Genomic DNA, 24,171 nt, shown 5'->3' with positions numbered 1-24,171 from the left:
AGTCATTAATCCTGGGGGGCTGCTTTGGGTTCTGGGGACTACCATGCCCCACTAACTCCTCTGTGGCCTTGAGAATTTTCTCCCCAAGGCTCCCTGCCTCTATGGCTTCTCTGGCCAGACCACCCAGAGGAGGGGGACCTGGGAGATGGAAGAGGTAGGGTGTTGACACATCTGTAGGGATTCAGGGACTGGGACTCAACAGGGAGAGGGGGAAGAGGTTAGTCAGGGTGCAAGGCAGATCCCACTGACTAATGCAGGGCTCCCAACTTCATTTGAAAGCCCAGCTTCAGGAAGGAGAGGGAAGTTTTCTTTCCCTCTCACACAAACAAGGAAATAGACATGCACACAGGCAGACATACAGCTAGACACATTCCTAGGCATGTGTATACAGAGAAACCTACACCTACATACATATGTGTGTATGTATACACACAACCAGATGTGCCCACACATGAACAGAGACATACACACATTACATGGACATGCATTAGCATAGACATGTACACATCTAGACACAGGCATGCAGATAGGTAACCACAGACATGGGCAGATGTGCAGCTTTAGCATGGAAAACCATGCATGAACAGACACAGACCCTCACAGACAAGCAAGTGAACAGAGTCACACAAACAGAATTATGCATATAAGCTCAGAGAGAGTTATGCAAACACAACTCTAGGCATGAAAACAGACACAAGGACATTCCAACATAGAAATAGATGGGAACTCCTACAGAGAGACAGAAAGATGTGCACATACATGGATGCACAGACACAGAGAGGCAACATACACATGGACACGGATAGAAATGCATCCGTACGGACCAATAAACACAGCCATGAACCCACAGGCAGACACACAGACTCCATGATTACAGGCACACAGAAAGACGGAAGCACACACATACATATGTACACACAGAGAAAGATCTGTGATCAGTCACAGACAGACACAAAGCCATAAAACCTGAGACCTGGAAGGGATCTCCAATGGGGACCAACATGAACACACAGAGACACAGACCTAGGGACACACAGTCATACAGAGGAAGAGCAAGACTTAACACACAAACATCCGTATCCACACAGAGAGGCACGGACGAATGCTGCATGCAGACAGATGGACAGACTTGTGAATGCACAGACCTCCTCGCGTGATCACAAAAGCCTCTCCCATCCAGGTAATGAGCAGCCGGCCCCTCACTCCCTTTGCCTTTGTACCTAAACCCTCTCTCTCTGAGATTACCTCCAAATCACCCTGGGTGTCTCAGTTATGCGTGGCGCTTGGCACATGTCTCTCCCATTAGGTTGGGAGTTCTTTGAGGGGTCCCCCACACCCCCCCGCGCACAGACAACCTGTGTTCCTTGCTCAAACCCTTTTTTTGGGGGGGGGGAAGGGAAGCTCCTACTTTCTCCTCCCCCCCCCTTCCGATGCAGTCTGTCAGTCTGCTCTAGTTAAATGGGCCCATCACTGGGCCCAAGACCAGGCTGCCACCAGTAATAGGGGTCCAGAGAAGGCTGGCCCTGGGGGCAGGGAGGTAGTGGAGGGAACCAGGACTAACTTTCCTCCAGGTGCTCAGGAGTCCTGGTCCCACCTTCAGGAAGGACCTGCTGTCCTTCCTGCTCATGCGGGTGGTCTAAGCATAACAGGTCCACCAGTCCCTGGGGAGCTTCACTCCCCTACCCCCCATCCCAGAGCCCTCTGGAGTTTCCACTATGTGGGGGGTGGGGCAGGTCCGGCCCAGTCAGTTGGGATGGGGGGAGCAGTGAGGTGCAGCCTTGAAGACCAGCTGAACCTCCCTCTGGGCCCTTATCTTCATCCCCCATTATCGGCCCGGGTCGGGCCCTTCTCTTCCCTGAGGCACGTTTCTGGAGCGTGCCGGCCGCAGCTGTGGCCCCACTACCGTGGGCGGTTTATCTCATCTCCTCCCCCTACCCACTGGATAGGACTCACTTGGGGTGACACAGCCTAGACACACAAATTCCTCCCCATGGAGGTAGCTGCCCCCCAAAGGTCTGTCTTGAATCCCCTTCATCTGGCTGAGTGTTCCTGGGCCTCTCTTAAAGTCTGTCTCTCTGCCTGTTGCCTTTTCTGCACATGCCCGTTTCTATCTTTGTTTCATTCTCCCTCTCTCCAACTGTTTTTCTCTCCCTATTGGCTCTGTTTCTGTCTCTCAGTTTCTCCATGCTGCTCTAGGTTTCTGCCTCTCCATGTCTGTCTGTCTCACAACTCTGTTTTTCTGTCTTTCTGCTCCAATCCAGGGCCTCGGGGTGTCTTGAACACAGGGTCTGAGCGTAAAATCCTCCCTGTGATGTGAATCTGTGGATTACTTGTCCCTTCGTAACCTTTCTGGTGATTTGTTTTGTTTGCTAGCTAGGAGAAAAATAGGCTTTGGGCAAGTACTTGTCCTAGACCCCAGGGGGTCCAGGCTCCCCAGACTTAACAGGGAGGGGGATCACGGAGGAGGCTGAGCTGTGGGTGCCCTTGAGGCCCAGGGCGAAGGCCAGGGAATGAGCAATGATGGAACTGCTGTCGCCTGGGCAGGCAGGGGCCTTGGGTGGGTAATGGATGTTCTGGCCCCGATGACACCAGGAACCACAGAGTTGAATGCCTGGCTGGCTGACGTGGGAGATTTGGCCTGACATGGTCCAGCCCACTGCAGCTTTGGAGATAGGATTTCACTCTCTGAGGGACATAGCAGGTGAGTGCCCCAAAGAAAGATGGACCTACGAACCTCCAGCAGGGGCTGCAGAGACAGATAGAGGCACAGCTAAAGACATACAGTCAAGGAAGTGTGCAGACAGTGAGATTAAGAGAGAGAGAGAAAGATACAGAAAAAAAAAAAATCAATCAACCAACAAGCTTATAGTAATCACCTCTGTGCCCAGCATTGTACCGTGTTCTAGAGATACAAGGACAAAAATGAAAGGCCTTCCCTCAAGGAACTTACATTCTAAAGAGGGAGCCAACATGTACATATTCAGGCCGGTACAAGACAATTTCAAATCCAAGGCCATGGTAACCATGGAAAAGGCACTGGCACCTGGGGGCTGGAGCAGGAGTGAGTGGAACCCAAAGAGAAACTGAGCCTGAGACAGACACAAAAAGAAACAGAAGGGAGAAGGAGCTGGGGGATCTTTAGAGATACTCTCCCCCAAACCCTCATTTTACAAATGAAGAAACTGAAGTCCCAAAGGGTGATTTGCTGGGTCACACAGATATAGGATTTGAATCCAGGGCCCCTGGACTACAGATGCAGGGCTCTTATCAACAGCTGCTCTCCATGATGCTCAGGGAGGTGCCATCTGTAGGCCAAGCCAGGATAAGCCCAGAGCCAGGTGGCCAGGCCATGGGATGAGTCCCTACTGTTTGCCCCCAGCTAAGGGCTCCCGGGGCATGTCCCCTCCCGCCCTGGGCCTTGGGAGAGGTGGGCAGAGCTGACTGCAGCACCAACTCCCTGCATGTGAGCAGGAGGCAAGGGAATAAGCTCTGGGAGTTCTATCCTTCTTCCTCCTTTTCCCCACCTCTCCCCCGGGGTCTGGGGCAGCAGAGGAGGAGCAGAAGCAAAAGGAACATGGCCTCCTTCCCTCCTGGCGAGGCCAGAGAAGGCTCAGCCTGTGGTGGGGCTTCCTGTTTGCTGGAAGCTGGCTCTCTTTGGAGGCCTGGGAAGCAGCAAACCTAAGCCAAGAGGATGATGGCAGCACCCAGGCCTTCCGGGTAATGCCGCCAAGTGCCCCTTGGACCCTCCCCTACTCTTAAAAATAGCTACTTTTCTGTTGCCCTGCTCAAAATGGCCAGCACTGAAGTGGCCAATGGAAACTTCCTGTACAGCCTGGTCCCCCAGGGACAGGGCTGGGGCTGATCCAGGCAGCTGAGGACACAAAGTCTTCAGGGGGAAATTGAGAGGAAGCAGGAGGGAGTACGTCCTCTCCCCCTTCCAACACCAGGGGAAATACTGGGGTCCCCCAGTCACTGAGCCTAGGTAGAGAAGAGAGCAGAGTGTGTTGGTGGAGGGAAGGGCAGGGGACAGCGTGCCTAATTTTACTGAGCAAGGGTCTCAGCCATCTCCCTGATTCCGGTAGGGCCTGCCTCCAAACCAGCCCTAGATACACGGGCAGTCCTAACAGCATCTGGTGTGACTCAGCCCCTTCCTAGAATCCTGGAAATAGACCTTGAGGAGACATCAGCAATCATTTAATCCAACCTCCTCATTTTACAGAAGAGTAAAAATAGGGCCTAGCAATAGGAAGTGATGTGTCTAGTCACCTAGGTAGTAGGTAACAATGGCAAACCTTTAAGAGGCCCAGTAGTGAGTGGCTATCTCACAGAGCTGGGAAGGATCTCATCACCTACTGTTTTAAGGCCATAGTACTTAGAATGATTGTTAGCAGTGGGAGGGCTCTTGGAACACAGATCATTAGAATTAAAAAAGGCTTTAGAAATCATGTTCACACACAAACACCATCTCATACATTTTACAGAAGACACTAGGTCCCCAAGAGGAAATTGACTTGACCAGGTGCAAACAATGACAGGAGAGAGGTCTGGTCTCCTGGCTAGGACACTTTTATAGCCCCATGGCCTCCCTTTGCTGTGACAAAGCACATCTTTATGGCTAACCCTAAGTAGCTTCAGTAGCCCAGAAACTGAGCCTATCAGCAAGGGTCTAGAGACCAGATTTTTGGAAAGAAGGGGAAACTTCCCACCTAATGGCAGATCTGGAATCTCTGCCAAGGGGGCCTGGAGCTGGCAGAAGGAGCTGTTGAAGAAGGGTGGAGGGTGCAGCAGTAGCTATGGTGAGGCCTTCCACATGGGCCTGGTTGCCAAGGAAACATTTCTCCAGGAGCCCCTCAGCTCAGCCAGAGGGCTCTCCCCACCTTCTTGTCACAGGTTGGTCCTTGTGAGCAAGCCAGGCACTACTGCTGACCGACCAGGGCCAAGAGTAGATAGATGATTGGGTGCCAGGACTGTGGGTAAGGGGAGGTTTAGGCCAGAGCCTTTTAGGGACTTGTGAAGAGGGCGGCCCGGTATTCCAAGTATCTTCCCAGAAAATGAGAAGGGATGGGATAGAGGACCCTTATAAAGTCTCTTCAATCTCTAGTAGTCTATGTTGAGAGGTAGAATGAGAGTGGTCAGGGTGCTGGGGTGGGGGTGGAGGGAAAAGGGTCTTGCTAGACACAAGGGTTCAAATCTTGCTTTTGACTCTAGCATAGGTTAGCACCTAATCTTTCTGAGCCTCAGGTTCCTCATCTATAAAATGGGAATACTTTCCTCTTGGGGTTGCTTTAAGGCTTAAGGGAGACAATTTAAGTAAAGCATCTTTTAAAGCACTAAATCACCTTCCAACCCTAACTTTGTGGGATTTAAGAGTCTTTTCCAGAATTGTTTTATGTTTTCATGTTCCCTTCTACTTTCAACATTCTGTAGTCAAAAGCAGTGGTATCAACCTCAAAAACAAATGAGAACCACTAAATGGCACAGAAGACTTAGAAAAACTACATATTAACAATCTGTTTCATTGTAGGGACAGCTAGGTAGTACAGTGAATAGAGCACAAGGCCTAGAGTCAGGAAGACACATCCTCCTGAGTTCAAATCCAGCCTCAGACACTACCTGTGTGACCTTGGGCCCAGTCACTTAATCCTGTTTGCCTCAGTTTCCTCATCTGGTAAAATGAGCTGGAGAAGGAAACGGCAAACCACCCTAGTATCTCTGCCAAAGAAAACCTCAAATGGGGTCATGCAGAGTCAGACACAACTGAACAATGGCATGTTTTACTGTATATTTTTATTTTGTTAAATATTTCCCAGTTACATTTTAATCTGGTTCAAGCTACACTTGGGAGTGTTTTAGGCAATGTGTTTGAAAACTCTGGTCTAAAGTTTGTTCTAGATCTAACATTACTAAGTTCCATCTAGTTTTAATGTTCTTTGAATCCTTGAGAAAGTGAAGCGTCATTCCTTCTCTAGAGACACTTTGATCCTGTCCCCTGCTACATGTAACTACCCAGTCTTCTCTTCCCACCTCCACGACCCCCCCAAAGAAAACAGCTCAGACCAATCTGTGTGCAGAATGATTCACATTTATTAGTTAAAATATCTAACACTTACTAAACACTAATTGGTCACATTTCCACAGGTAGTCAATTCACAGAGCAGGGCTGAATAGGGAGATGGCCAAAGTGGTCATTTGCCTTACAGCCTGCAATGCTAAACAATCGCTTGGTCACAGTCTAAGTGAAATTGGACAAGTTCCTGAAGGTGGGGGTAGGGATAGGGAGGTCAGCTCTGCACCATGGCACATCATTGTGACATGCTAACTATGAGTTCTGGGGAGGTGATGACCCAGAAGCCTAAATTTTACTCAAGGGACCACCCTGGGAGTGAGGAACAGCTCAGCTTCCAAGGAGAGATGACCAACCCAAAGCTGGTGATCCAGAGAGCCAGATCCATCCCCGGGGGTGGGCTGCCTGGCCACAGGCCAAGGTAAAAGTAAAATCAAGATCTAGAGCTAGAGACCAGTGCGGGTGGGGACGGGGCAGGGTCCCAGTCCAGAGTTTTTCCCCATTTCTGTCACAGGTGAACAGTGGAAGGACCCAAGTAAACACATGAGAAGTAGGGTCACTGGTACATTTTCTACAGAAATAGATTCACAGAACCCTGTTAGTACCCACCACTATTGATGGGGTTGTTGAGGATGGTTTCAAAGACCTTGGCTGGCTTCTGACTGAATACCTGCCCCCAGGGCAGGAGAGGTTGGGATGGAAGTCCTACCACATAAAGGGTCAGATACCTTCTCCCGAAACCTAGATTTTCTTTCCCAGAGAAGAGTTGGGCCCAGTTGCTCTGGGTCCTGGAGTTACAGGGACTCCCGGGGAAGAAGGATTTTCTAGGTAGGCGAAGGAGCCCTGTTTTTGGGCAAAAAGAATCAGTAGATATCATAACAATCACCTCCAGAGCAGCAGCACAGAAAAAAATAAAGCATTTCTACCCCCCACAGTGGATTTCATATCTCCCATCTTCCCCTCAAAGAAACATGTAAACAGAACCAAAGTCACAGTATTCTTTCTCCACACATCCTTAGACATAAGAGGTAGTTTGTTTTATATGGAAATTTGAGTCAATGTTATCAACTATTACAAAAGACATTTTACAGAAAGAAGACAATCACAAAAGGACCCGACATGGCTAAAGCTATTACAACCAGCTTGGAACCAAGGGTGAGTGATCCTGGCATGGTGCTTTTTCACAGGCTTTGAAGGACTGTCCTAGACTAGGAAAGAGGGGCTATTCCCCCCACTCTTTGTGGTCTTGGTCTAAAGTTGATTGGTAGGGGAGTGTGAGAGTGAGGGGGGAGGGTCATGCTACAGAAACTCAACCCCTTCCCAAATTCAACCTCAGACTGGGAGGCAGTATGGCGTAATATAAAGAATACTTAAGAGTCAGAACATTTGGGTTTGAATCTCTGCTCCAAGATTTGCTTATGGCAATGTATGGCAGTGGATAAGTCACTTAACTGATTTAGTTATCTTGCATTTAGTCATTTCAAAGGGCACAACAAATGGGTTACTATTTAATATCTGCCCTATAAGCTGGAAAGTCAGGGAGAAGAACCTTGTAGGGAAGAGGCAAAAATGAGAAGGGCCTTTCTTATACATTAACTAAGATCAAAACCAAGAGGAGAGACTTAAGTCTGAAGGCCATTTCAATTACAATTTTCCCTGGTCATGAGGCTTTCCAGGGCGATCTTAGAATTAACCTGGCCTCTCTTATGGGCTTTGGGATTACTGGGTAACTTTGAGTCTGACCTTCTGATGCTGTTGGGATGGGTATGTCTTCCACCTGTGTGGGTTCAGATGCCCTTGTGCTTGGCTAGAACAGGACTGGCCCTGGAAAGGTGGTCAACCCAGTGAGGGCAGTTTCCCTAATAAAGGTTTTCTTAAAGAGTCCCAGCTCCAGCAGAGTTCGCCACGTATTTCCATACCTGCCTGGATTTTCCCCAGCATGCCCCATCTTTGACCAGGTAAAGCTTCAACTTTCTCCCTAGCCTGCTAGTTCCCTGGAAAGGTCTTTGAATCTGAAGCTGGTTCCATAAACCAGCTAGAGAAATTCCAATTCTCAGAAACCCAAGTCAACCCACCTGGAAGACAAATAGAGGATGTGGAATGTCCTGGGCTCTTGCTGTAGGTTTGGGAAAATCTAGGCAGCATGTCCTGATCTTGAAGTACTTGAAAAGCCTTGCAAAGAAGCCATCCGCTGCAGTCACATCAAGGTGAGGGTTTCTGTGGGGCCTGTATTTAAATACATATATCCCTGAGCTTCTACCTGTGCCACGCTTGACACAGGGCACCCCCAGAAACCCTACAACATGAGGTGCCTGAAACGCCAGCCAACTGGCCTTTAGGTTCTGTCCCTGAGTCCCTCATTCCTCTAATTCTTCAGCATCTTCCAGAGCAGGAAGCCATTTTTCCTCAGACACAGAAACCTCTTTACAGATAGTTGGCACTGAAACCTCCAACCAAAATCAAAATGAGAGAAGGATGAACAATATTAAAGGGCATGGTCCTGGAGGGGTGGGAGAGTGAGTAGATCCATTTTGTTTTTTCTTCTTTTGGGGTGGGGGGAGGAGTTTAAAAAAAGGTAATATGGGTAGAAAAATTTCAAGTTTAAGAAAAAAGTTATTTGGTAAAGGACTGGGTTTCTTAACACAAGATTTAATAAAACAGAAATGAAGGTAGAAAGATGGCCACCCACATATTTGCTAGGGGCCCACTCTAGGAAGTAGGTAGGAAGGGTCTCTGGAGCTTTGGATCAATAGGCCCAGAGGTTGGGTCAAGTGGGCCTAAAGGCCCTCACTGACTGAGCTAAAGGCTTGGAACCACTGCTCATCTACTTGACATAAGATCATGGTAGCACAAAGTTTGCTAGAAAGCAGCAATGACATCTTGATACATTTAAGGGGGGGTCTGCAGAATATCTTAGGGTCTTGATAACTTTCCCCACAGATAACATGGTTTAATTCATAGGTCATGGGAATTTGCCCTTGTATGTAGTCTCTGATAGATATTCAGGGATAGGAGACCTTAGGGACTATCTTGATTCTAGTCCATTTTCAGAGTACGGGCAACTGACACCAGGAGATGGAGGAGATGATCTGTGGTGTTGGAATTCAGTCTCAGACCCATGGAATGGACTAGAAGGCTTCTCAGAACACAGAGCAGGCATACAAGAGTAAGCCATGGTATATGGCCCCTTTGAGACTCAGACAAGAGATACTGGCCAATTGGAGGATGGGATGTGAGGTAAGGGTCCTAAAAGGTTATAGGTACATTGATACCTGAGAAGCAGATGGGTTTAACTAATTTTTAAAAATCACTTGATTGTTTAAACCCACCCATCCCCCAAGGAAATTAAAAACATAAAGCCAGGAAATACGAGGTTTTGTAAGGCAGCTCTCTATTTCCTGGGGTTTTAAAGTCCTTGCCCAGGATTGCAGCATTACTATTGGATGCTTCTCAAACTTCATTTGTCAGATTATGAGGGGGTGGGGGCAAAGAGGAATGCCCTCCTGGCCAACGGCACACCCAGGAGACTTCAGGAGAGTGAAGGCAGGGAGTCAGACACCAAGGGCATTGTTATCTGGGAGTGTCAGCCCTACAACAGTACTCTCGGAGTGCTTGGGACCCCTTCTGCCTAAATCAATCTCTCCTATTACCAAGGAGGATTGAGGGCAAGGGCCAATTAGAAGATTATCTGGAATGTAGTTGTGAAATGGGTAGAGGTGGGTGGGTGGGAACAGGGAAGGAGGAACAATGGAATCATGAGCCACAGATTTGAATCCTGGCTAGCTTTCTCACTTCCTATATGATCTTATGGAGTGGCCTGAGTTCAGGGGAAAGAACAATGGATTTGTTATTAGAATCTGGGTTCAAATACAGGCTCTTATAGCAAATTACTATATCCTCTCTGGGCCTGTTTCCACAATTATAAAGCAAGAGAAGTAGATTAGACAGCCCCTCTAAGGTCCTTTCTAGATCTAAATCTATTGCCCTATGATCTCTCTGGCCCTCAGTTTTCATTTGTGAAATGTACACCCTATCACTCAGGTCTTAAAGTACTGGAGAAGGGGGCTAATCACTATTCTTTCTTTCTAGGGCCACTTTGGTCCTTAGCCATAGGCAGGAAGGTTCTCAGTGGAGTGTTCTGGACAGGGGAAACTTGGTACTGCTACAGTGACCCCTGGTTTGAGTGTGGAAGGCACACCTAAGTATCATAGGAGATGGCATCATTAGGGTATCTAATTGCCACAGTTTCCTCCTAGCCAAAGTGGCTCAGAACCAGACATTATACATGAGCAAAGAAGTTCCAAACCTTTGCTCAGGACAAAGGAAATTAAAAGAAAAAAATCAGCACAACTCAAGGAGACTGGCTTTCCTCTCCTGAGGCTTTCAAAGCCATATTTTCATGCAGGAAATTTTTGTTCAAAGTGATGGCTGTTGGTGGCAAAAGGTCTAAGGGTGACAAAAGAGAGAGGGATCTGAGACACAGATTTTTTCTTCCACTGGCAAAAAGGCTTCCTGCATTATGGGAAGAATGTTCACACACACAGACACACACACACACACACACCCCCCACCACACACACACACACACACACAGACACACACACAACCCTCCAACCTTTATACCATGTCCTTCAAAACCAAATTCACAAATACATCTAGTGGCTGACCTAATGTCTCTACATCGCTAGCTACACTCCTACCTTTTCATCATAATACCTGAGTTTGCAATGCAACACATTCACTTTACCCTGTTTAAAAACACAAGTCTTCAAAGGACTTGGTGCAGAAGACATTAGCGGCTGTCCACAGGTTAGGCTCCAGTTTGGTACCCTTGTCATTCACTTACACAATTTGCTCCACTCTTCTCCTTTCGGAAATAAAAGGGCCCTTTGTTCAAGGAATTTGCTGTAAATCAGCATTTGGCCAAAATGAATTTGCACAAAAGCAACTCTCAGAACCTTTCTCCTCCCTTCAAAAATGAACACTTTGTTCCATTAAATATTGTATTATTTGGGCCAGTAGGTTCTTATTGATTAGAGAATAATTTTCTTTGAAATTGCAAGCAGACAGAGCAAGAGCTCAGTTTTATAAGAAAAGCAACTGAGAATGGGAGGGAGGTAAGGTGGGGATCCTGGTAGAAGGATCAGCAGAGATTTGACTTCAGCTGCCAGAGCCCACTCACCAGGAGTAATGATCAGAATTGCTAATGGCCCTCTTTTCCTGCTCCAGAGAGGAAAAAAGCAGAGCACTAACCTGCCTACAAGGAGATCACAGTCGCAAAATTCAAGTCAAGAAAACGGGGAAAGCATTTTGAGCTTAGAAATAAACAAACCAAACAGAAATCTTCCCATGGATAATCAAGTGTGTGCATGTACACATTATATATACACATATACATTTGTGTTTTCTACTAATTTCCCCTTCTGAAACCCACTTGTGGGATGGAGGGGACCCTGGGCCCTCAAAGGCTGCTATCAGCACTTAAGCTCTGATTGGCCTGTGTGGAAAAAGCTTCAAGGATGGGCCCAGAAACAAACTGTGTTCATCATTGGAGTAGCAGGCTAAGTGGCCAGAAGGTTGTCTATCAAGGGATAAATACGTTTGGCCATTGCCACTCATGATGTTGTGGAGGTAGAATTCATCCTGATGAAGCATGGAAGTGTGTGTGGATATATACATATATGGATATTTCTATAACCATATATGTGTATATACACACACGTTTGTATACATACACACACATTAGAGGTGATACTGAGTTATATGTGCTTACTGGATTTGGGGAACACATGCTATTGGGGAAACTCTAATTTTCCAATCCAGGGAGAAATATAACATGATAGCTCTGCTGGTCCCAGCAGTGGTTATATACCCGTAACATCTCATTCCATTACAAAGGATTAAAGGCCAGAACAGACTACCCAGAAAAGAGGATCAGGTCACCTGGGAAGATTTGCAAGACTGAGCAAGAGAGCAAACACGGCCTTCTACTGAACAGGTTTCCATAAGCCTGTGTTCACATAGGAGAAGGTCTAGTCCAAGTATGCATGGTAACTGGCCTAGTTTTAGGTCTGATACAAATCATCACCCCAGAACCTGAGGGCAGCTTGGGGTGCTCCAAAGTCTATTAGTCCCAGCTCATGGAGGGTGTGACCTATCCTGAAAAAAATGTGAGGTAGTTTAGAAAGTCACACCTCCCTGGCCAGGGCATTTAGCAAGACAGCAGCATGGGGAAAGTCAGGGCTAATTGGCCTAATTCACAGAACTGCAGAGTTGGAAGGGATCTTTGAGTATATCTAGTCCAACTTTGATCTGAAGCGGGAATCCCCTTCATGACACCCCCAAAGAGGCATCCAATTTCTGTATAAATAATTGGTAAAGGAATTCACTACCTAGCAAGACAGTGCATTTCACTTGGAAACTATTTTTTCATCTCAAGTCCTAGTGCTCGAAGGGAACCCTGTTCCATCTTTGTGTATCTTTTCAACCTCATGCGGCAATGAGAGGCAGGCCTCCAGGATGTTGCAGATAGCTCTAGGCCTCAGAGAAAAGTCCTTTCTAAATCCAATCAGAGCAGTCACAGGCAGTATAAGTAGGCCTATTGCTCTAAATTGCTCCCCTCCCACTTTAAATACAAGCCCTACCTAGGTAGTGGAGGAAAAAGCACCCTTGGTGTTCTAACATTTCATACCATTTCAAAGTAGAGGAAGCAAAAATGAAGAAAAGGGGAAGAATCAGTTTTAAGGTTCAAGATTACCTGAGCCTTGTCTCAGTGCCTGTGATCAACTGGTCTTTTTAACTGCCTAGTATAATTCTGATACTTCCAGGGAGAGAGAAAAAGTGTGTAGGTTTGGAGAGATGAAGAAGGGGAAAGGGTTAGAAAAGTTCTGATGATAGGCTGGTTAGCTATTCCACACTAGTCCAGGGGTGAGACAGGTTGATGGTTACCTGGGAGAGTCCTTATCTGTGCCAGAGCAGGGCTGGTGTCCTATCTAGCTGGGTATCCCTAGTGTCTGGCAGGAGGCCTTGAAGGCATTTAATCAATGTTTGTTGGGTGACCAGGATGATATCTGCAAAGCACTCTGTTATTCTCTTCTCTCATTCACTTAGATAACATTTTACTTTGGTGACAAGACTATGAATTCAATGAGGGGCAGGTGTGGTATTGGATTTAAACTCAGTCTTTCCCCAAATCCTCAACCTAGAGTTCTGAACAAAGGAGGCCTTTAAATGTTTGTTGTGTTGTACTGCAATGGAATGGAATTTGATGACCATCCGCAAGGCTCTGAAGAAAGCAATGGAATATTCCAAGGCCAAGGAAGGAATGGCTCTCTCTTCAGATCTCCAGTCTGGCAGAGAAGGCAGCACTCTGGAGGACTTCCTGCACAAACTTCCTCCCTTCTCCTTGAAAAGGTGGCTATTTCAAATGGTCATCTGAACAAAGATGTCGAAAGAAGATTCTGGCACTCGAACCTGGAGTATCTCTACAGACTAACCCCCCCATCTGCTTCCCTGGATTTTAGCTTCCTCCTCAATGGAGAGAGAGGTGTTTGGAGTTGGGAAGAAGTTTAAGATCCAATGTGGTATATAAGTGACAAGAATGTCATATATGGAGTCAAGCGGTCCCAGGGATTCATACTGTCTTTGCTATCTGATACCTGTGTAACCCTCAACAAGCTCCTTCCTTTCTCTAGGCATTAATATCTTCCTCTTTAAAATCCAGGGGTTGGACAAGCATAAGCTGGATAACCATTTGTTGAGGATATTGTCAAGGGAAAAATGGGCCAAGGGACTGCTGGGCTAGATGGTCCCTCAGGTCCCTTCCAACTCTAATATTCTATGACTACAAGATCTCCAAGCTCCCTTCCAGCTCTCAATCCACTGGTCTTAGGATGAGCTCATTTCAAAGGCCTTCCTTCCCAGGGATGAATTTAGCTAGCTGACTGGCTGGCTAAACTATGCTCTGCCCACCTTGATTCTAACCTTATATCAATTTTTAACCAACAAAAAACCCCAACCCACCTCCCCAGGATTGATGACAGGCATATGTTTGCTGGTAGAAAAAGGCAGTTTGCTCTCTAGCTCAAACCTGTGAGGTCTGTTGAGAAAATAAGGGAAAAGTCAGTACTTGAATACCACCTTTTCCTTGAGGTAGTCTTAGTCAACACTATTGAAATAGTTAGCTCCCCCCACCCCACCCTCACCCCTCAAATATAAAGAAGAACAAGACCTAATTAATGACAACATTGTAACATTAAACATTCTCACATTCTGTAAACTGCAAGGAAATGCATCTTTAAATTCATACAGAAGTATGTGCATTGTGTTGAAGGTCATACATTCAACTCTGTCGTGAAATAAATATATAGAAAATGAGTTTTTAAAAAAACAACAAACAAACAAAAAAGATTCATGCTAGAGGGGCAGTGTGGGCTGCCTCCATCCTGGTCTCGGCTCTCCTGGTTTTTCCTTCTGAGCCTCACGCTCCCCCTGGCACAGGGCAAGGCAGGGGAGCTGGCTGGGTGGGCTCATTCCTTGCTCCCACTTGTCTTGCAGGAGTGCAGAACAGCTTTAAAAAGCAGCGGTAGCTGCTCCAGCGGCACATTCACCATCTTTCCTGGGGGAGGAGGGGGGAAGAAAGAGGGAGGGGAAGAGAAGCGAATGAGTTACTGCAAAACTTGTCTCTCTTCTCCAGGCAGTGTTTTAGAGGAGACAGGCCACAGAAACATAAGGGGATGTCCCAAAGCTCTGGCAAGTCTTGTGGAAGAGCCTTGAGAGTTTGTTAGAGCTTTCTCTGAAGCCTTGCATTCATTTCTCTAGGTCATTCTGTCAGAGTTGGACATGCCTTTACAATATAGAATGTTAGAGATAGGAGGACTCTGAGAAAATAGATAAAATGTTAGAATATACACAGAATATGAGAGAGAGAAGGGTCTTTAAAAGACAGACTGTGAGAAAGGGACCTTTGGACATAGAACGTTACAGCACACACTGTTAAGAGATAGAAGGGATCTCTGAGTAGAGAACACTAGAACACTAAACACTGAATTTTAGCAAACAGAATGTTACTGATATAAAGAAGAGCTGTTGGAACTCTGAATGTTAAGAGTTAAAGGGTCCTTAGAAATCATCTTGTCAACTGCCTTCATTTTACAGATGAGAGAACCAAGGCCCAGGAAAAAACAAGCAACTTGATCAAAGTCTCATAGAGGCAAAGCTGGGGCCAAGTCTCCTGCCTTCTAGTCACATGCCAAAAGAGAGGGAAAGGAACAACAGAGAGAGAACTAAGAGCTTTCTTTGAAAATGCCTAGATTAAGGCCTTGCTGGTGATGGGTGGTTGTGGGGAAAGGGAAAATGGAGTCAAGAGAGGGGGAAAAATAGAAGAGGAAGAGTGAAAAGGGGAGGAGGGAAGGAGAGGGAAAGAGTTACCTGCAATATATCGTATCTCTGGTAAACACATCATTAGATCAGGAAAACGATTTGGCTGATGAGGGTACTTATACTCAGTGAAATCCTGGCAAATATACCAGTACCTCTTGTTCAACTGCTCCAGCTGTGAGGCGTTTGTCAGGCCCCTGATATCTGAGGATGTGCAACAAAATGGTTATAAAAGGATCTTTAGGCTGATAAAGAAAAAAAAAAGATACACACATATATGTATATATGTACATATGCAGATTAAGAGGGAAACATGAGGACCATGTTCAAGTATCTGCAGGGAAAAGTTTGGAAAAGGGACTTACACTTGTTTTCCTTGGTTCCATAGGATAGAACTAGGAACAATGGGTGGAAATCACCAAGAGAAAGATTTTGGTTCAATATAGGAAAAACTTCTTAAAAGAGATGACCAAGACTGAACTGAACCACGCTCTGAGTGACTATAAGCATCCCATCACTGAAGGTATACAAATAGAAGTTGAGTGATCATCTACTGGGGATATTGTAAAGGAATTTCCGCCTCAAGGGAGGGGCTGAACTACATGCCCTCTGTGGTTGCTTTTAGCTCTGAAATTCTGATTCTGTTCTTTACAGAGTTATTTAGATACATTTTGAGAGGGGTAGCCTTATGTGATTTACTTAAGAAAGCTGGATTCAAGTCTCAGGTCAGCCATTTACTATGTAAGTAAACTTGGGCAAGTCAGGCCATCTCTCTGAGACTTAATATTCTTCCTTTGTAAAGTGGGAGTGAGAAAACCTATATACTTAACTCATGGGGTCATTTTTGAATTTTTTTTGGTTAGTCTGTGCTTGGCAAACATTATTAAACAGGTTCATTTCCACATACACAGGAGAAAAGACAATGGATCGAAAAAAGATTGTACATGAAGTCGCTAATCTCTATTATGTAGAGTCTGACTTTACAAACTCAAAAATGTTAGTGTCAAAGCTGTCCTGCCCCTCCTGTTTTCTTCAGCATTTAAGAAAAATGCTACTACCCTCTTCTCTTTTTCATTTTTCTTTTGTATCTTTATCATGAATCCTCCTCTCCTTCCTAAATTTAAAATGAACAAAAAGCCCTCCCTTGTAACTAATAAACACATTTAAGCACAATACAGACACTGGATGTGTATGCATATGTTAATCTGCCCCTCAAGTGTCCTGACTTGTCTCAAATGGACATTGTGAGGAAAGTTCTTTGAAATAATAGTTCTAAAGAGATGGGAGTTATTCTTAATTATTCTGAAATAACATTCTCATTCTTTCTGAGAGGGACTGGGCTTTGCCCATGGGACATTAAGTAGCATAAAAATGAACAAAAAAAGTTTAAAGAAAGGCTCATATGGAACAGAAGTGGCCTGCTTAGAGAACATGTGACTGAGAATTAATAATGACAGCATCCTGTAAGGGTATAACATCCCCCACTTTTCAAGTGTACAGCATTTGCCACATTCTCCACAGACAGGCAAAAAGACTTTCTTAATGTCACACCAAGTGGTCGAACCAAGACTAACAACATCTATGTGGAAAAAGTGACAAAAATGTTATTATTCCTGTCTCATAATGGGAAATTTAAGTAGTCTGCCCAAGGTCTTATGGCTGATGGGTGGTAGATCCAATGTTCACAAGACCCTTTGAGTTAGGGAGTGCAAACATCATTCTCTTCATGTGACAGATTGGGAAACTGAGGATCTAAGAGGTACACTGACTTGTCCAGGGTCACAGAACTAGTAAATAGCTGGGTCTTGAAAATAAATCTTCCGATTCTTAGTCTTCTGTTGTTTCTTCTTCTTTTTTTTTTTTTTTAAATCACAATACCTGTGTAATAAATGGTATAGTAGAAGTTTACTCCTGGAACACATAGCCCAAAGCCTGAAAAGGAGTGTTTTAGAGTTAACAACTAAAATAAAAAGTATGCCACGTGCCTTTCCAATGGAGAGTAACATACAGGAGAGGGGAAACAGAATGCTTCATTCATCTACAAACAGCATTTTTGTGCAATACCGTCGTGCTATGATTGGGCTTTCAGAACAACTGGCAATCTGTCACATCAGCCTTATCTAGGCCAGCTTCATCAGTCACTCTGTTCTTCCTCAGCTGCTAGTAAACTCGGGACGTATTTTACATGACGCATGTACTGTCCTTGGTGTCTATGTTTAAATGCATTAAAATGGACTAAACAAAGTGGAGTCTCTTCCTTCCTCCATGAATTATAGGATTGCTGCATTTCAGTTTTCGAAAAATACTAGATGACTTTCCCTGTATTAAGGGGACCATGAACCTGTTATGTCTGTGTCCTTGGATGTGAGAATACTTGAACTAGAAGAAAACTTAGCAGTTGTCTAAAACCACAGAAATCAGAGCATCTTCCAGAAGAGGAAACTGAGACTAGAAAGAAATGACTTGACCAAGACCATACAGTAAAACAGTAGTCAACATCTGAATCCAGGTTTTTTGACTCCCGAGTCCAGTGTTCTTACCACAATACCATAGCTACAACCATGACCTGTAACAGAAATGTCCTCTGTAACACTTCAAAAAATGGACCATCTAGCCTCTGACTGAAGACCTCCAAGGATAAGGAACTAACACAGGACATCAGGCACTACAACATGCCCATCTCCGAGGGCTGCCTGTTGCGGGGTTAGACAGCCCTCACTGTCAGCACTGAGCCAGAGAACTCGCCTCTCTATAATTTGCCCTCCACCACTCCTGGTTTGGTTTTCTGGGGCCAAGCAGAAAAAAATGGAACTGCTTTTTTACCTGACAACCCTTCAGATATTTTACTATAATGATGATATTCATTTCATCTTCCTTCCCCAGCTTTTGCTTCAGGCTAAAACACCCCTAGTTATGTTGATCACCCCACTTCTGGCATGGGGCCCATGGTTGGAAGATTCTTCTTCTTCTGGATACACTTGACCAGAGAGAGTCTGACCAGGCTAGACAACAGTCAGGGATGGCCCTTGACCTAGACACTATACTTCTGTGTATGCAGTTTTGAGGTGACTCTAGCCACTATGTCACACTGGTAACTTACCTTTAGGCTGCAGGTCACCAAATCTCCAAAAGTGACTTGGACATCTGCCTCAACCTAAACTTCTGCAGTTAATTTTGTTGAACCCAAGGGTGGGCCTTGATATTTTTTTTCCTTTTGAATTTCACCTCTTTAGATCTAATTTAAGGATGCTGGTCCCACTTGTAAGCTAGTAAAGGAGGGGCAGGTTTGTTATCAAGGTAGCAGTTAATTCTGAAAAAGGCCTTGTCCCCACACTCACCTTGATTGAGGAAGTTGATGGCTTTCATGCAAGCATACTCCTCATTGCTGACTTTCAGCTGGTGAAACTTTCGATACAGGTAAATAAGTCGCTCCATCACCTCCATCCCTTCTTCACTAAATCTGTAGGGAAGATGAGGACATACATTACAGGAGGTACATCGGCTACGGCACAAAGGAAAATTGGGGGGCGGGGCACAAGTGATAGATTCAGAGATGTAGTACACATTAGAACATATATCGTTAAAATATAGAACTAGAAGATCCCTTAGAACATGATATGGTAGAACCAAAAAGGGAAGCAGCTATCACTTAGCAAAGTTCTTTATTTTATAAATAGGATGATCGTGAGTAAAACAGATTTAAATAACCTGCCCAAGGTCACACAGTTATTGAGTAGAAATGGTAGAGATTCTAGTCTAAATCTTCTCATTCTACATTCAGTGACTTTAAACTCTATTACGATGCCTCCTTTTTTTTTTTTTTTAAAGCAATCGGGGGTTAAGTAACTTGCTCAAGGTTACACAGCCAGTTATTTTTGTGTGGGTGCCAAGTATCTGAGGCCAGAACTGATCCCAGGTCTCCCGACACTGGGGCCAGCACTCTTACTTACTGCGCTACCGGGCCGCGCCCCTACAATGCCTTCTTCTTGAGGCCAAACCCCTTCCCACTTCTTCCATCACCAATAAACCTTGAATCCTTCCATCCTTCACACTGCTGTCTGATGAATTTCTCTAATGCACAAATCTGCTCCTATCAATTCCAGTGCTCAAAATCTATAAATGGATTCCCCTGTAACTAACTGAATAGAGTCTGAAGGCTAGACTATGGTATTTGAGGTCCTCCTCCACAACCAACTTACTTCTAAATCTTATGAGGTTTACCTTACACTACTATTCCTTAAACCACAGGCAACATGTCTCAACCAACGTGGATGGTATATAATCCCCTTCCTTACATTCAGAATCATGAAAGATAGAATGCTTGAGCCAAAAGAGATTGATCTGAGCCCACAGAATATAAAAGATAAAGGACAAGTGCTAGTCAAGAAGACTGCCTGAATGGAAGCAGACTAGTCCAGTTCCCACATACTCACTTCACTCAAAATCTCAAATCACCAGACAAAATAATGATCAAGAAATTCAATGAAGCAATGAAGTGGCCACCCTTCACTAGAACTGCAACAAAAAGTCAGCCAAAATTCTGGTGCAACAGGAAAGGGGGGCCATCAACAAAGCCAGGGCCAGTGTATGTAAAGAAATGGGCTTCCTTTCAGTGCAGGCAGAAAGACTGAAGGGCTTCCCTGAGAAATCTCCAGGGTGGTCAGAATCCCATCATGGGGATCTTGGAAGGCCCAGGGAATAAGAGTGACCAGGGCAGCACAGCAGTGCTGAGACCAGGATAGCCCAGGCACATCAGGGGGACTCTAACACTGACCCTCAAGGATCCAAGGTGGGGGGCGGGACCTAGCTGCAGAAGATGGAGGTCAACACAAGAATTCAGGGCAAGATCAACCAGGACCAACGACCTAGCCAAAAAGCACAACATGGGCTATGGCCTGGTCTTGCCACAAAGTTTCGATTCAAGAACTAAAACTGGAAAGATGAGTAAAACAAAGAAAATATTGGCCAGTATTTGAAAAAATTACTGTAAATCTAGATACCCCAAAACCCAGCCTAAAAGTAGAAAGTAACTCAGTAACAACTGTAAGTAGATTCAAAGGAAAAGAAATGATTTTTCTGTATGTAATTGATTACATGATAACTTAGAAGCATAAAAGGAAGACATAAAAATATTAAACAAAAGCTTTTGAGGAAAGAACTAGAAGAACAATTTGTTTAGAAAAGTGGCATTCTCCTAGAACAAAAAAAATTAAAACAAAACAGAGATTGAAAAATAATAAAAGAAAATAACAGAGCATTGGAGAATAACAACAATGAAAAAGAACTGGGGAAAAAAAAACAACAGACCTAAAAATTGGAGATGAATTTAAGAATCATGGACTCTCTGAAAACCGTGATTAAAACAAAAGTCTAGACACACTATTTCAAGAAATAGGAAAACTACACAGATCTGTTAGAACTAGAAAGTAAAGTTGGGACAGAATTCACCTGAAATAAACCTCAAAGAAAATATCCAAGGAATTTCAAATTCAAAACCCAGAGCTTCCACATCAAAGAAAAACACAACAGCTATAAGCTCCATGAAGGAGTAGCATAGTCACACAACAGTTGGCAGTTTCTACTATAAACAGGAAATCTTGGAATATATTCCAAAAGGCAAAACATAAATGCCCACAAACAAAAGTAACTGACTCTGCAAAGCTGAACATAATATTCTGGGGGAAAATGTAGATCTTTCATGGAAGAGAGGACCTTCCAGCACTTCTTTAGAAAAGACCAGAGCTCACTCTTAGCATTAGAGCTGAGTAGGAACTTTGAAATAGAGACACTAGAACCAAAAGAAATCTAGAAGGGTAAATATATTTGAGCAAATGGAAGGGGTTGAGTGATGATGGAGGGCTAACATTCTAACAGAGGAGAAGAAACGAGTTTCCCTTTAGAACCTTAGTGTCTTCAAAGAATATTGAGGGAGTTAATGAAAAACAGAGGAGACCTGGGGGGGGGGGGGGAAGGGACTGGCAGCATGTGTTCAGAGAGTTTTAAGAGGGCAAAGAGAAGGGAGAGTGAAAAAATACATTGGTGTAGAAAGATGAAGAGGGGTACAATGGAGGTGGCACAGTGAACAGAGCACCGGCCATGGAATCAGGAGGACCTGAGTTCAAATACAGCCTCAGACACTTAACTTAGCCATGTGACCTTGGGCAAGTCATTTAACCTCAATTACCCTGCCTTCCCCCCTCTAAAAAGCAACAAAAAAGAAGGGGTACAACTTACTATTTCTCATAATGGGTGGGCTCATTGAGAAGAATAACAAGAACACTTGGAGAAAGAAGTGGGACATATATGTATCAGATGAGCCTTATTCCTATATGGAGCAGACAAGGAAGGTTGGAAACACACACACACACACACACACACACACAGAGTTTGGTCTAGAAATATATTAAACTCAACAGGGAAACAAATGGGGATAGTGAAGAGTGAGGATAAGAGGGAAGGAATAATTACAAACAAAATAAACTTCCCGATCCTGAAGTAGGGGATTAAAAGGTTAAAAAAAATGCAGAACTAGAATGGAAGGGGCTACCTGTCAGCTGGGGAATGGCCGAACAAACTGTGGCATGTCAATATAATGTAAAGATGAATTTGGAGAATCCTAGTTAGTATGAACTGATCATAGTGAAGTGAGTAGGATTAAGAGAACAATTTACATAAGAACAAGAATGTAAAGAAAAACAACTTCAAAAGCTTAATTACTCTGATCAATAGAAAAATATGGAGTCTGGGACCGTAAAATACTAGAAAACTCAAGGGACTTTAGAGATCAATTAGTCCAAGTTCCTCATTTTTTATATGTGAAAACTTTACCCACAGAGTAAATAAATTATGACTAATATGACTTTGGAAGTTTTGTGTCTTATCCCTTAGTGGTTCAAGTTTTCTCACACTTTACATCTAATCCAGGAACCAGTTGGCGTCCTGGTTCTGGGAATTTTTTCTGGCTGTCCCCATGCCTGGGAATGTAAGTCTCAGATAAAAATGCTTCTAAAGTGTAGTGCCTTCCTTCTTTAACACAGCTTGTTGGTACATATCTGTTTGTTTGTTGTTTCTTCCCCCATTAGATTGTGATCTCCTTAAGGGAAGGGACTGCCTTTTCCCTCTTTTGGTATCCCCCAGTGCCTGCAGGGCACATAGTAAGTGTTTAATAAATGTTTATTGATTTAGGATAGGAACCATAATTTAGACAAATTTTGTATCTATCCCTGTACTGGAGTGCATGGCTTTGCACTGCATGGTAGGCAAGAGTCAAATAGATGTGTGTTAGGTTAATGAGTTACACTTCCATAGCATTTTTTTCAGTTTACAAAGCACTTTATTACAACAGTCCTATAAAGGTACATTAGTTTAAATGTTATTATTCCATTTCTCAGTTAGGAAAGCTCAGGCTTACAGAGAAGAAATGATTGGATACGGCTTAGTGAGCAACAGACCTGATTCCCCTAAATCCAACTCCTGAGTCTCGGGTCACATTGCTAATTACTGGTAAAATTGAGATTTGAACAGTGGCCCCATGATTCAAAGCCAAGAATTGGACTCTTTACATTATAATGCGCTGTTTGTTGTCATATGGCATTTACGGTGAATTCCTTCAAACCATTTCCAAAGGCTATGTGTTAATGCCATCACGTAACTTTTTCTTTATGTCTAACACTCACAATCTTGCTGTGATGCACTGGAAAAGTACTGAGTTTGAATCTGAGAGACACTTGAGGTAGAACCCTTGTTCTGTTACTTACTTGTATGTACCTGGGCAAGTCACTTCCCTACCCTGGGCCTCAGGTGTCTCATCTAGAAAACAAGGAGGAGAGACTAGATGATTGATAAGGTCCCTTATAACTCTAAATTGCATACTTCGAAGCTACTTCTCTGAGGTTCAGTTTCCCATTCTGTAAAATGGAGATTTTACTTGTAATACCCACCTACCTTATACAGTGTTGTGAAGATCAAATTAAATGATATGTTTAAAGCACTATATAAACATTAACCAGCTCTTGCTCCTGCTGAGACGAATTGCTGAATTTTAGAACTGGAAGTTCCCTGAGAATGTAACTCCTGGGTCAGAGGGGCCTTTGGGCATCATCTTGTCCAAACCTTCCATTTCACAGAGGTAGAAACACAGGCTTAAAAGACATGAAAAGATTTGTCCAAGGTACTACAGCTAGCAAGTTTTAGAGTTGGGACTTGAATTCATGTCTCCTTACACACAATGCAGCAATCTTTTTATTAGTAAAAGCGTGCAGTTGATATTCTGATCGATTACAGTCAATATAATCAGAAGTCAGTTTGAAGCTTACTATACACCTGCCTGTTTCTTTTCCCTTCTACAAACACTGGAAACGTTAGGGCTTGAATTAAGAAAACAACCCTGACAGAGAAGACCAGTCCATTTCTGCTTCTGATCTGTCATCCCAGGCCAATTGCTTTGCCAGGTGGAAACAATATTCAGGGTCACAGGTGGGAGCTCTTAAGAACCAGGGGAGAGATTACAGACAAATGGGGGAGGCAAATCCTTCCCTGGGTGAGGAGAACTTGGAAGGCAAGGAGGAGGAGGGCTGCAACAGCAGACGCACTAGCAGGAAGCCTAATGTTTTCAAATCAAAGAGAATACCAGGGCATGGAGAGGTGGGTTAAGACAAGTTACAAATACTCCTTGGAGCCAAGGACTTCATCTCCATCATCATTATCAACACTGGATTTGGAGCTGGCAA

The 24,171-nt window shown here is 44.4% G+C and overlaps 1 protein-coding gene across 2 annotated transcripts in view; it reads right to left on the bottom strand.

Annotated features, from left to right (window-relative positions):
• Window positions 1-8,593: 8,593 nt before the first annotated feature.
• NR6A1 (nuclear receptor subfamily 6 group A member 1) overlaps window positions 8,594-24,171 on the bottom strand; it is a 251,344-nt gene continuing 235,766 nt past the window's right edge. For both annotated transcript variants that reach the window (XM_069082779.1, XM_069082780.1), the window contains exons 8-10: window positions 18,781-18,902; window positions 15,494-15,646; window positions 8,594-14,681 (exon numbers count right to left, since the gene is read on the bottom strand). In XM_069082779.1, the coding sequence (XP_068938880.1) occupies window positions 14,593-14,681; window positions 15,494-15,646; window positions 18,781-18,902 (364 nt within the window). In that variant the 3' untranslated portion in view covers window positions 8,594-14,592. The remainder of the gene's footprint in view (window positions 14,682-15,493; window positions 15,647-18,780; window positions 18,903-24,171) is intronic.

The sequence above is a fragment of the Petaurus breviceps genome, unplaced genomic scaffold, assembly GCF_028583685.1.
Source record: "Petaurus breviceps papuanus isolate PSGF00001 unplaced genomic scaffold, PetGlider_PUasm1.0 171, whole genome shotgun sequence".
NCBI classification, from domain to species: domain Eukaryota; kingdom Metazoa; phylum Chordata; class Mammalia; order Diprotodontia; family Petauridae; genus Petaurus; species Petaurus breviceps.
The sequence above is the reverse complement of the archived record's forward strand: the minus strand, read 5'-3'. Positions and strand labels throughout refer to the sequence as shown.